The sequence below is a fragment of the Apteryx mantelli genome, chromosome 1 (genome assembly GCF_036417845.1).
Source record: "Apteryx mantelli isolate bAptMan1 chromosome 1, bAptMan1.hap1, whole genome shotgun sequence".
Lineage (NCBI taxonomy): Eukaryota > Metazoa > Chordata > Aves > Apterygiformes > Apterygidae > Apteryx > Apteryx mantelli.
Window position 1 is genome coordinate 4,060,310 of NC_089978.1, and position 14,589 is coordinate 4,074,898.

The 14,589-nt window shown below is 38.9% G+C and overlaps 1 protein-coding gene across 4 annotated transcripts in view; it reads left to right on the forward strand.

Moving 5' to 3' along the window:
* Positions 1–14,589, forward strand: part of UVRAG (UV radiation resistance associated) — a 97,023-nt gene that overhangs the window by 54,805 nt on the left and 27,629 nt on the right. For all 4 annotated transcript variants that reach the window (XM_067309822.1, XM_067309966.1, XM_067310029.1 and 1 more), the window contains one exon: positions 13,343–13,421. In XM_067309822.1, coding sequence (XP_067165923.1) covers positions 13,343–13,421 — 79 coding nt within the window. The remainder of the gene's footprint in view (positions 1–13,342; positions 13,422–14,589) is intronic.

Here is a 14,589-nt window from a genome sequence, read left to right on the forward strand (position 1 = left end):
AAGCACGATTGAGCAACAATTGAAGTGCTTAATTAAAAAAAAAAAAGTCTGTACAAGCTACTTGCATTTTTTGATGAAATCACTCTAAGAGTAGGAATGGCATAACTGGAAACAGTAGTTTCATGGTTAGTTTACTGACTTGCCTAGTTGGAATTGCTTCTGTTCTAAATGACTTTGTAAATTATGCTAATGCCAGTCCTGCCTGAATGCTTTCTGTTGCCATTAAACATGGGAAACATCTGTTATGTTCACTAATGTCTGTTTGTCTGCTCTACTGCTCTCATAGAAAGCAGGATCAAAATTATATGCTGTTTGCAGTCAAAGGTGTTACATCAGATCTAGAAGTAATTCTCTGGAAATAATTTCTGCGATGGATTATACCTCAAGCTGCCTTTTTCTGAAGCTCAGCTTCACCATTATTGTAAACTTCAGTTGTGCTAGAAGATTGTAATTCACAGTCAGTTTTCATATTGTTGTTTAGGTAAGCATTCAAAAATCGGCTATGACGAGCCCTTGTCATAGAGAACTGCTGGGTTTGGACTTGATCTGGAATAAGGGCCTGAGTGCATCCAACCTCTGATATCACAGAGGCACCGCGGCACTCTGAACTGGCAGTAATTCTCTGAGTGCCGAAAGCTTGTAGCCCGTGTGGGAAGTGACAAAGGTACGAATAATAATCAGGTCATCTTTTACCGGGTTGAGGCAGTCTTCTGCAACTGAAGAGTGCATCAAACATGAAACGCAGATGCTGTTGTCAGATCGTCGGAGTACTCTTGGATTTCTCAGTGATGTTAAATTGTGAATAGAATTATTTTAAGACTGCTTCTGTTCAGCTAAATCCAACATGCAAATGCTGCATCAAAGAGCTGCAGCACGGTGTGATATGTGGTGAATGTTAACATATTTATGTTGCTTGTTGATTGACTCTTGAATTCAAACCAGCAGATAGGTTTAGCCTAGTTTGAGATGTTTTTAATTAGTTTAAGGGCCCAAATTTCTGAGTAGACAGAAAAATTGAGAATAGTCAGGACAGATGTACTTCTAATCTGCACATGTTTAAGCAACACATTAAATATGCTAGTGTTACATTTAAGGTGTTCATTTGCACTGAAAAGACACATTTCAATTGTACAGTGTATATATATTTCATGAAGTACTATGTCATAAAAACTGGCATATTGGTAGCATGATTACAACAAAGCTTGTATCAAAGCCAGTTCTCTTCCTTCATTTCTTCTAAGTGTGAAAAGCTATCTTTGCAAATGAGGGGAGCTAAGTGTTATTGAGCAGGCCTATGGGTAACTTTGGAGCTACTTGTTGAATGAGCTTCGTCTAAAAGTTGTCCTCGCTAATGTGTTCTAGCTCCTGTTTCAAGGAACATGAAATCTGAATGTCGGAGTTGTAGTAGACCTACTACAACTGGAGATGGTTACTGCTTTGGGTCGCGAGTGACTTATCTGCTACCACTCTGAAAAATCATGGCACTAAGCAAGTGAAGAGTAACTTTTCACTGACATGCTAACATCTTTCAACCAGATAGAGAAATCTTTAATCGTGTTTGGTACTTTGTCTGAGATGATAAAATGGCAGCTTTGGGAAGAAATCTTGGCAAACTTAAATCAGATGGAGGGAGATGCCTTGTTGAGAAACCTAATAGCTGTCAAAGCAAAGTTGATTCTTTGTGGTAGATTGAGTGTGTGTTAAGTGTCCAACTATATTGCTTAAAGAATGCTTTTTGCCATGAACTTGTCTTGAACTGTGTTTTTATGTTCTGCATTCTTGAGGATATTTATCTAGAAAGCAGGCTTATTTTATTCTTGATCACAGAAATAATCGACGCTTTTTACCTTCATCGAGTCAGCAAATATTACTGTGCATGGATTAAAAATTAAGATGTCCTTTAATAAATTTAGATACTACTTACAGAACTGTGTTTCTGGAAGCTAACAGTTTTTTGCATGCTTCTGGCCAGTCTGAGAAAAGCTGAGTTTGTTTATTGCAGTAGAAGAGACCACTGACCCCAGACATCTACAGCTGAGAAATGTTTCTGTGAAGAAATGCTAGCCTGCCTTACTCCCATTGGAACACTATACTCCTGATGAGACTATTTTTCAAAACATTACTTCATTTTTCAATAAGGGGGGACTTGACCTGTGTAAAGTGTCTTCTAGTTAAAAATGATCCTTCAGTGGCAGGAAGATTTAAAGTTCTGATAGCAAAGTTGTCTGCTTTGTCCTTACAAATAGTCCTTGCATTGTGTTATCCATCACAGCATGTGTGTAGCAAGCCTTGAATTCAAGCTTGAATTCATGGATATGCACAATCTGCAGAAAACCATCAATGTCACTTGTTCCAGAGACTGCTAACTATGCTTTTTACGTGTCTGAAAGCGTTACTTGCTGAACTAGTAGAATGCTCTTTTTGTATAAATTGGTGACTATCTTATCAAGAACTGTCTAACTTTCATAATCTGAGTCTTTGAATGTTTGTTTTTTTCTGTATGCAGCCTATACATACTGAAGCTATTGTACATTCTCCAAGAGCAAGGTCGCAACAGTTACACTTCTTAATAGAAAGAGGGCAGTGCCTCTGTTTTTGATTATCTTATTGTTGAGCTATTCACAGACATTTTGGAAATATGCTTCATAAAGTTAAACGGCTGATGTGTTTTAGTTTCCCAGTAAACTAATTATCTCTGTATTGTGTAAAGTTTGCATGAGGATATGCTTTTTTCCCTTGGCAGTTGGTATTTTTGTCACCAAGTTTGTTTCACAAATTTAGCTTTTTTTCTCGAGTAGAAACCGAAACCATACAGTAATTGAATCTGAAGTCACTTGTGATTTGTGATTCATATCCGTGTTTTAATTTCATATCTAGCAAAATGTACATGTCTTGTACTTTTTTCCCTGCAATTTTGTTTGATTTCAGCTTTGCTCGCCAGGTGGGGGTCTTACGTTTTTGTTTAACACTTCTTAAATCTTGTTGACCATTGGCAGACTAGTTAACTGTTCCTTGTAGGCTAATAGTCACCCTAAGGTCAGTTTGTGGCCTCCACCATCAACTGGTAGCCTGATATAAAAAGGATCTGCAGTGCTTTGTGCTGCATCTCTAATTAAGAAGTCTGGTGTTGAAGGTGGTTTCGCACTGCTGAGTTTTAGCCGTGTTCCTTCCCACAAGGACCTGGCTCCTTGGGTATGTCACTGAAGACCTATGCCAGTTTGCTCTGAAGCTGCTACGACTTCAGCACAGCTTATCTGGGAAGGAAATGGGTTTTAAATGGATTTCTGGTCATCTTCTCTGTTTTGGCACTTCATCTTGCTGCAAATGCCTCAGCTGTGCAGCCAAAGCTTCTTGCACTGTGACCTTCTGTTGGGCTGCCAGGAGGTCAAAGTGCTGGGTATTGTGGTGGCTGTGGCTCTTGAGCAACCTATTCTTCCTAATATTTGCATCAGGAAGTGTCGTGGGGAATAGGGGTCTCGAGCAAGCTCATTGGAGAATGGGAACCCTTCTCACTTTAGGCTTTTAAGGTTTGGTTTATTCTGGTTCAGAAAAGTCCCAGCAGTTTGAAGTAATGCAAGCTTTCTCCTCTTGATACAACATTCCTTTACAGTGAGCGAACAGGATGTGGTTGGGTTGAAGGGAAAACACTAGCTCCTTCCTCTCTGTCCCTCCTGTCCCCCCAAAAGGAGGTGAGGTTGAAATAACTTAACTTCAGTAAATACTTAAACCTAGTTCTTATACACTCCTCATACTTCAGAATCATATCAAGCAAGAACTTGTGACTTTTCCAGGGCATTATCTTATCTGGTTTGGGCCATTTAGTTCTATCGTCATACAAGGTGTTCTGTCAATGGGTTTAAGCCTGAAATTCTTCATTTCCAAAACTGCCCTATCTTTTGGTACTGTTGTGTGAGGCACAGTTGTTCCGTAGATCTGATGGATGGTTCTCCGCTATCAGACCAGCGACTGTTGTAGTCACAGAAATTACATCAGTTCTTTATCTGTATAATAGTGAATAATTGGGTTTCAGCTGCATTCTGCCAAGTCTGCTGTACACTCGTCTCGCTGCGGCCATTCTGCTTACTGTCTTTGAAAATAAGTAGTGAAGGGGGGAAAAAAAGCCATGTCAAGATTGTGTTCTGTGACAAATTCAGTGGGTACGCTCAGACAGGAAGTAGTCAAAGGTGCATTAATTATGATGATGTGAAAAGTCTAGTGGTATTGGCTTCATGTGCTTGCTCAACTGCCTTTCCAACGTTCAGTTAACTTACAGGTAAACAAATGTTATCTGTGAAATGCATTCAGCATCCTTCTGGTTAATTGGACATGAGCTTTTTATTCTGTTCCGAAAGCTTATTCTGCTTTGTCTCATGTGATGTTTCTGTCAGAGGGAGACAAAGACCCGTAAATCTGCTGGTTTCTGACACCAGAACTATAACTTCAAAAACATTCATAATACTTACAAAAGTGAAGGTTCAATAGTTATTCAATGCTGAGAAACATCCAGAAACAGTTTTTAAAGACAAAAATTGTCTCCTATCTTGAACCGATGAATACCTTGCTTTTGTCAAGTGTATCATGTCTCTGATGATAGACTCTCCTTAGGGTTTATTGAGGTGAGCTTTGTATGGGGGCATTTGTTCAGTCTGTTGAAAAATATAGGTCACTGCTTTTACCTTAGTTTGCAAAACTATAAATATTAGTGGTCTTCAAACTTTTGCATTACTTTGAAAATTTAGCTTATCTAACACAATTCCAAAGTAATTTTCCTAGGTTTGCCAAACGATGTAATGCTCTATTTAAATTGTGCCACACTTTAGCTTGTGGAAAACAATGTAAAAGGTGATGAGTAAAATCATTACTTCACTGAATTCTTGCCCAAAGAGCTTTCTAAAGTGGAGATTAAGCTTTCAGGTATTAATGTAATTTGTGATATGGCAAAAGAACTGAACAGAAGAGAGAATAAAAGATCTAAAACATATGATGTAATGCCAAAGTAGAAGCAGGTGAAAGCAGTTAAAAAGAAACAATTTCTTAAACTTTTGAAATAGTTTGTATTAAAGACAGGTGGCTATAGACAATAAAAATGATCCACCAATATGTTGGTACATATGTGATTTTTCAGGGTACAAACAGAGGAGTTCGTAAATCACAAAACTCAACTCTAAAGATATTTGGACTTGAATTCATAAGAAATCTTTGAGGTCTGGAATAAAGGCATGGAATAGGAATCCTATCAGCTTTTCTTAACAGTTAACATCTGACTGAACCGAGAGTCCTGTGGTGGTGTACTGCAAGTTCATCAAACATTTAAGTTACTCTGCTGTAGAACAGCATATCGATATAAGATATAAAATTAAATGAGATCATGTTGCCTGGTAAGTACTTATCTAAGGTCAGCTCAAAAAGGTGGATCAGTGAAGAGAAGTTCTTAGTGGTTATGGTAGAAAGATTATGACAGTTTCATTATTTGAGTTATAAGAATGGTGATCCTAATGCTTAAAACAGACTTCTGGTCTGGTCCAAAATTGATAGCTGTGGGTGACATAAGCACCCTTTAAAAGACCTTTTCTGTAGTCTTTGGGTTTTTTTTTTTGACTTTTAGAAACATCAGTGTTAGTAAGCAGTTTTGGAGACACTGTAGTAACAAACTTTCTGCCCATGCTGTTTAACAAAACTAGTGGGTTTAGTCCATATATTCAGAGTTTAGTAAGAGGATGCGGGAGGAGGGAGAAACAAAGACTTCCCTACAGGAGAAGATAACTTTCTTTTTTGAAAAAGTAACTTTTAAAAAGAAGCAAAACTGATTGATCCAACCATAGGCATCTCACCTTGAAATACAATTCTGAAAAATGTTTGCAAGATTTCTTTCTCTACCATCTAGCCCTGGAATTTCTCAAACTTGCTTTCAGCAGCACAGATGCAGAGTTGTCTCCATCATCATGCCTTGAATCATAGAAAATAAAGCTGAAATGAACCTTGCAAAGTAACTTAGACAGTACTCTACCCCGAGGAGAGGGATGAAGTTTATTTAGAGGGAAGTGTTACACAACCTTATACCTCAGCTATGGTTACATTACATGGTCTCTAAGGTAAGTTCAGGTTTCCTTGTGCTTGTAGCTTAATCATTATAAGATCTGCTTGTGTCTGTGAGTAAACAGGTAGTTACAACAACATGGAGCAACAGCTGGTGGTCTGATGGGGCTCTCTGCAACTTCAGGATGAGATTACTGCAAAGACACGTCTTAGAGCCACAGAGTCTATTGCCAAAATAAATGGCTTCGGTCCCCTGGGCAGTCGCAGCTGGTAAAAGCGTGTGTTGGCACTCCTGTCTGCAGATCCTATACTGCTCTTAGACCACAAGAGTTCTTAGACGTGAGCAGGAATACATCTTGAACTGAAAATTGAAATCTGCCTCGATTTAGCTCAGCTGGGGTGGAAGTGGTAGTCAGCCTCCATTAGTTTTCTCCATTGACTGGAAATGCATGCATTGTTTTCTTTCTTTTTTCTTTTCAAGACTTTTAAACCTGAGTTGACAATTGTCGTGTCTACATTCTTTGTAACCTTAAAAATGTGACCTACTGTAGTAAGATTATACTTTTCACTTCTTTTTATTTCTTAGGGATATAGCTGCATACCTACGTCTCAGATGTATGCTTCTTGATCAAATGCCATGTTAGAAAAAATCTTAAAATGAAGACTGATTCCAAAGTAATGGCCTAAGAGTCCCGTTGATGGTGTATTTGGGTACCTGTAAACCTAATACGTTTCAGAATGGTATTTCTTTGTGCAAATGTTCAGACTGACTTTTTATTTTAAGATCTTATTAATTGTGAAATGTTGCAAGATCTTTAAAAATACGGAATTTAAGTCTGTCTTCATGGTAAGGTGCTGGTTCTGTGGTTTGAACTTGGAGAAAGAGCAGACTCTCAGCCCTGTTTTTTTTTTTTATTTAAAAGACTGACTTGGCGTTACTTTCCCCCTCAGAGTTATAGTGAACAAAGCATTGTAACCTTGGCCTCGCCTTTTCCTTTTCACAGGTCTTTTGGGAGGATTTAATGAGACTTAGTACTCTAGAAACTTTCACATCAGTGTTACTTTACACTGTAGACTCAATGTTGACACTCCACTTAGGCATTCCTCTTTCAGCCAAGACTTTTTTACTTTTTATACTCCTGTTTGTCTGGGCATTTTACAAGGAAATGAGAGATTCTTCCTCCTACTCTGAGGCTTGAGTGTAAGTTTTGATTTGGTTTGTCTGTCTCACCTGGGTTTCTTGGGAGCCAATATGTTTGGTCATGTAGATGAGCAGAACTTTAAGCCTTGACCTACTAATACTTCCTTGTTTACTTATTGCCTATCAGCAAAACCTCCTTGTGTGCAAAACTGAAACTAAGCTTACCTAGTATACTTTGAAAAGCCAGCATTTCTTTGTTCTTAAAACTGCTTAGTGGCTAGTGGCACCCTGTGTTAAACATAGGATTTCATGCTAAGAAATAGGCTTTGACTGTTAGGTGCTTCAGTAGAAAAGGGGACTTTCTTGGGTAGTTGTTAATATGCGTTGCCTTCCGATTTCCGTGACGGTCTTTTAGAAAGAGTTTAAGCAGGTTTGTTCTTTATCCAGCACTTGAGCTGTGCTTAGGAAATGTGGCAGTAATCAATAGGGGATAGGGTGAAAGAAAGCAGTTGTTGTTGGCTTGTTGGAATTAAGATTCCAGGAAGAGAAGATCTCTATCCTTGGGAACCCCACAAACAGGGGAGATGGGAGAGAGGTAAGCTGGAGGCAGATTAGTTGCCTTTTCTAGTCTAAGCTCTACGAAAATGAAATTACTTGGAGCTGACTAAAAGTGCCTTCTAACCTTCTCCATGAATGTTTTCATTGGCTCCCAGGAGGAACAGAAATGAAAAACTTTTCGTGGGACTGGAAAGCTTGGGTCTTAGGGATATTAGTGGTGTTATAAGCTTTGAGCGTGCTTTGTGGCTGTAAGCATGATCTTGTACTAGTTCGCTATGGAAGAAACTGTTCTATCATTGTGGTATCACAAGCAGAAGAATAACACTTTTGTCCAAAGCAACATGCCATGAGAGGGGAAGTGAGAGGGAGGTGAGCTAAGTGTCTAAAAATGTAATGCATGTGTATTTTCTGAAACTTGTTATGGGATTGCCTCTGTTCCTGCAGCTGGGTAACACTTGTCATCTGACTTGCATCCCAGTGATTCCTATGAAAGAGAACACAGATGACTCAAAGGAATCAAAAAAAAAAAAAAAAAAAACCCTTTGCTTTTGTCACTGTGCTTTGGGATTAAACAGGTAAGCATTAAACTTGGGGGAAAAAAACCCTAAGCTTTTAAGACTGAGAATCTTCTTCATGTTATCTTAAATCTTAAATGCATATATTGAATATCTTGTTAAAATCAGTCTTGTGTGCAATTTGGATCATTCCTGTACAGTACCCTCCACCTTCTGAATTTGGAGTGAGACATTTTTAATTTAGCATCTTTGGTACAATTATGATAGGTCCTAAAGCTGCCTTTCCACATACCTGTCAGCTTGTTATTCACTTCATCACTACAGGCTCTTATCTTTGCTGACATATCAAATGCCTTGGGTGGAGCAAGAACATCAGTGATTTTTAGGAATTAATGTAGTGGAAACACGTGAGGTGCAGAGACAACTCCCACTTGGACTAACTTGTTACAAGTTATTAAATGTTCTTTTTTTTCTTCTGTCAAGTTAATGTTCTCTGAACTAAGATCTTTGGCATGAGCCACAGTTAATTATTGTCAGTTATGCTATATGTCAGTTGAGCGGTGTGCTCTTTGTACGTTAAAATAAATACAACCAGAGTTTACAGCAGATACTCTATTAGGCCTGTCCCTTGTGAATCTTACACATTGATGAAAGGTAATATTCCATAGTTGCAAGACAAATGTCAACCTGTTTTTACAAGGACACGCTTTGAACTGCACAGGGTAGAAGCTGCTTTCTTAATTATTGCCTGCTAGTATGGTAGCTTTGCCAGGACAGTGTCACAGGGATCACAGAATAGTTGAGGTTGGAAAGGACGTCTAGAGATCATCTAGCCCAACCCCCTTGCTCAGAGCAGGGTCAACTATAGCAGGCTGCTCAGGATCGTGTCCAGTCAAGTTTTGAATATGTCCAAGGATGGAGACTCAGTAAGCTTTCTGGGCAACCTGTTCCAGTGTTTGACCACCCAGTAAGAGGAAATTTTCTTATGTTAAATAGAATTTCCTATATTTCAATTTGTGCCCATTGCCTCTTGTCCTTTCACTGGGCATCACTGAGAAGAGTCTGGCTCCATTTTCTTTATATACATTCAGATTCCCCCTGAGCCTTCTCTTCTCCAGGCTAAAGAATCTCGGTTCTCTCAGCCTTTCCTCATGTGACAGATACTCTAATCCCTTAATCATCTTTGTGACCCTTTGCTGCACTTGCTCCAGTGTGTCAGTGTCTGTCTTGTACTGGGAGCTCAGCATTGGATATAGCACTCCAGATGTGGCCTCACCAGTGCTGAGTAGAGGGGAAGCATCACACCCTTGGTAAGTCTTCCTAATCCAGCCCAGGATACTGTTGGCCACCTTTGCTGTGAGGGCACATTTCTGGGTCATGTCCAACTTGTTGTTGACCAGGACGCCCAGGTCCTTCTCTGCAAAGCTGCTTTCCAGCTGGTAGTCCCCCAGCCTGTCCTGGTGCCTGAGCTTATTCTTCCCCAGGTGCGGGACTTGGCATTTCCCTTTGGGCTTCATGAGGTTTCTCTAGGCTCCTTTCTCCAGCCAGTCGAGGTCCCTTTGAATGGTGGCACACCCATGGGGTCTATAAACCGCTCCCTTCAGTTTTGTATTATCTACAAACTTTCTGAGGGTGTACTCTGCCCCATCGTCCAGGTCATTAATGACTATTAAGCAGTAATGGCCTTAATATCAACCCCTGAGGTACAGCACTAGTGACTGGCCTCCAGCTGGACTTTGTGCTGCTGATCACAGCCCTTTGAGCCTGGCAATTCAGACGGTTTTCAGTCCACCTCTATTGTCTATCTGTCTAGCCTCTACTTACCAGTTTTTCTAGGAGGATGCTGTGAGAGACAGCATTGGAAGCCTCACTAAAGTAGAGATAAACATCATTTGCTGCTCTCCCCTCATTCACCAGGCTAGTCATTTCTTTGTAGAAGGCTGTCAGACTGGTCAAGCGCAACTTCCCCTTCGTAAATTTATGATGACTATTCCCAATCAACTTGTCCGTAACAGATTTGGAAATGGCTTGTTTAATATAGTATTTGCTTCATCACCTTTCCAGGGATTGAGGTGAGGCTGACCAGCCTGTAGCTTTCTGGATTCTCCTTCTTGCCCTTCTTGAAGATTTGCTTTCTTCCAGTTCTTGGGAACCTCCTCCAATAGCCATCACCTTTCAGAAGATAACTGAGAGGACCCTAGAACAGAAGCAGAAGAAATGCTTCTTGTATGTCAGGGAATGACTTTTCCCCCCCCCCCTCTTTTCATCTTCATGGTTAGAAATGCCTTTAAACAGACATAATTTACCCTACTACTTGTTAACTTCTCTCAGACAGTCTGTTCTGGTGCTTACTCAACCAATGGTATTTGTGGCTTGTGTGGTTTCTGACTCCCACCCCTCCCAAATATATCAGATTTGTTCCTTTGGATTCATCATCTTAGAGCAAGGGTCTGTATTTCCTGCTTTAAAGGAGCTTAATGAGATTTTGGATTTTGGGGGCGGAGGGAGGTGTTGGAGTTTTCAAACAAATGAGCAAGAATGGATACAAGGAAGGTAGATATTGGAGTAGAATGGGCAGGCAGGTTCTGTTTTGCATTTTATCAAGTGTTCTGTGACTATAAAATACTAAAATAGTTTTTGAATGTAATTTTTGAGCAAATGTAACTAAAACTTTACACTACAAACTTTGTGCAGCATGCCAAAGTGAGAATTAGCTTATAGTCATGCAGGCAAAAAGAAGAATTTCACATAGGGAGCCAACAGTTACAAAGTTGCATTCAATTATACTCGGTGAAGCAATATATAAAATGTCATGGTTCCCATCCCTTAAATTTATTGCTTGTGACCAGGCCTAACAGGCAAGCAAGATAACACGCAAAGAAAGGAACATCAAAGTTAGTAATATTTTTCCGTGTGTCATAAATGTGCATGTACAGACATCCACTGATATTTTTCAAGACTTTCATGTAACTCACTGTATTATAAAAGCTGACATGAAGATGTATGTAGTTTAGATTCTTTCAAGATTAATTAGTGGAAGTTAGAGGAGAGAACTGCGAATGTTAGCCAAAAAGCAGAACAAACTTGATGAGCAGAAAAGCTTAATCTTCACCACTTACAAGAAATTGTGTGTGGGAGATGGTAGCAAGCACTTTTAAACGGTTTTTATCCTTTATTCTAGACTGCACATATTGAAGAGCTCTGTGTCCAATAATAGAGAATACATGGTTCCCATTACTAATACCTTAATGAAATACTATCTTATAGTAAAACTTGGTTTGTGTTTCTAATGGTGCTTTTATTGTCAAGCCTGAGTGAGCTTTATACTTGTAAAGGTATCCTTTAAATCTAAATCCTGCTCCATTTGGGTAGAGTAATTGTAGATACTGAGATGAATTCCTTTTGATTTGTATTTTACACTTAGGATAGCATGTGATGGAATTCTTGTGGGATGTGTTCATTTTGAAAGGTTTATTTTCTTACATGGGAACAAGCTGGATTTATAGATCTATTAAGCAAGGTGAGCTAGATATATGCTATTCACAGTAATTTTTATATTCCTCAACTTGAAGTGACCTAGTGAGTTTGAAAGTAGCATAAAACTTGGAGCTGACATCTTAATATTTGATTTGCTGTGATGATGACCCATTAACCTTTAGCTCTAATGGCTCTATAGAATTATCCTTAAATGTTGCAAATGTTCCCCACAGTGGGGCTGCAGTAAAGATTTTCTGTCTGATGCTAAAATACACAGTGTAATCGCGTCTCCAGAATGTGTGGTGTTTCTAGTAGATATTGATCTCTTATTTGTTATCCTAATTTTGAGATAAGCTTTGGTTTCTGATGTAATGTAGGTTTTGTGCAGATAATACCCTCAGCGTCTTGATTAGGAACTATAAAACATACAGTTCTTTAGAGACACAAAAGCTTGTTTCATGATGTAGTTGCCATAAACATAAGTTTTAGATTGTTCTGAAATTACTTTATTAACCCTTGTGACCTCATAACATTTGGGGGTAAAGAAGAGTCAAAAGATGAACCTAAGAAATGTAGCTTACAAATATTAAGACTGTTCATGGTAACTGCTTCTCTCAAGAAGCAAAGATTCCTAGAACAGATTAATAAAACTATTTATTGTAATGCAAAATGCTAAACAACCTTTGCTACTTTACGGGCTGAAATGATGGTTCGTTCATCTCAAGCAGCAGTTGAGAGAGAAATAAGCTGTGCTACTTTCCTATAAGCAAGTAACTAATGTATTAATGTATTAAGAATTCTGAAAAATGGTTTGTTTATTATAGAACAGAAATAAACATTAGGAATATAATATTTTTGAGGGCTGTAGTGAGCTAGGATGCAATAGTTGATTTGAGCCTTTGGTGCATATTTGAAACTTGTCAAAAGGAGGGGTTTTCAGAAGAGAATGGTAATATGACAGCAGGAAAAGTGGGGAAGGTTCCAGGGATAGATGTCCAAGAGGGCTGGAGGGTTTAAATGGGATGGGGAGCGCACAAAGATGAGGAATTACCTGTGACCTCTAAGTGTTTTTTCTGGTGGGTTGGTCTGTGGGCCTGCAAATGCCTTCTGCGTGTAAATGGATTTGTACTCCTTTTCAATCTCAAAATAGTTTAGTGAAAAGGGGACATCTTTCTCTTTCATATAAAATTATTTGTATTTGGAAATGAGCTAACCAAATGAAAATGGCTGAATACAAAGATATGCTGGGGTCTGATACTATGTTTCATGCTTCTTAAAACATGCTTCATTTAGTGAGAGAAATAATGCACCGTTAGCAGGATCATAAAGCATCTTTTAAAAACCTGAAATAGTACTTTGGAAAACAGAATCAATTGACTGAATTTTGGTGTCAGTTTTAAGAGGCTGATCTACTAGAGCAACAGAGGGTTCCCAAGGATATCCTGGTGGGGATTTGTTGGGAAAAGTCAGCAAAGGAGTCAAGTGTTTTTAGTGGATCTGTTTTTCTAAGAGCTCTTTAAACCTTTGCCTTTTCAGAAAGAGTCTGGGTTTTTAAAGTTTACTTATGCATTTGGATAACTTCGCCTTAAATATAATTTTTTTCCTTTCCCATCAGATTTCCTTTATATCCAAAAGGAGGAGAGAAGCTTCAGTTTGAATATGGAGTATATCTTCTCAACAAAAATATAGCACAGGTTGGTACATCTTGAGATTTTTTTTTTCTTTTTTCTAATACACTATCTACCATCTGCTTCATGTCAGTGTGGCATGAATATGCATCTCTTTGGATGTTGTTTCAGCTACAGTGCTGTTCTGTGTAGAGAACATCTGTGAACTCTTGGAGGTGTTCTTCAGCTTATTGGCTTCACTTACCTTACGGCTTTGTGCTTGAAATTTATCTCCTGTGGTGCTTAGAGAAGGGCTTGCCAGCTAACCATGAATTTCTTCCTTTTCAAAATGTAAATGCTATGAGTGTATATTGCACTGTTTTGAAAATTGTAAATGTCTTCTGATATTTCTGTTGTTCTGTTATACTCAAAGATCCATTCATCTCATTCTCATTGCTCTGTCTTTAATTTTTCTATATTACTACTCTGACTAGCTTTCTGTTCCTATACTTAAATGATAAGATTTTTAGCTTGTTGCATTTTCTCAGGTCTTGCAGGTGCATGACTTGAAAAAAAAATCCTCTAATCGTCCTGACTTCCTTGCTCTGATGTGTTTTAAAAATCATCCTTTACTCTGGCAAACACATGAGAAATCTTTTTTTAGCTTTTAGGAGTTTATGAGCTTTTACTTGAGGTAGTGCTGATGCCTGCTGCTAGTGAGTTTGATATGGAATTCAGAAAATGTTTAAAAGCTAATCTGTAAGAGAACTTGAGAGGTCATCATGACTGATGACCCTGCCCTAGGGCAGTCAGCTGTTCTTATTCCATCCCTGACAGATGCTTGTTTAGCATCCTGCGAAGGAAAGCTTGTGATTGAAGTACTCTATCCCAGTACTTGGCTTTTCTTGGTTCTATTTAAGCACAGAACCACTTATTCCCATAGTCTACAAAGAGGAAGAGAATTAAATGAACAAACTTCTATGCATTGAAAGATATCTCTGTTTAAGTGTTATCTCATGGACCATGTTTCTTAATTTCTGAGCATTCTTGTTGCTCACCAGTCCTCCATCGATCCACATCTTTCTTGAAGTGCAGTGCCCAAAACTGGATACAATGTTCAGCTGAGTTGCCTTCAAAGTGCTGAGTGGGATGAGAGAAGTGCTTCATGGGTCTTGCTGTTTTCCTCAGTTCATATGTCCCAGTAGGTTTGTATGGTCTAACGCTGCTAATTTCCTGTGATTCACTGCAACCTGCA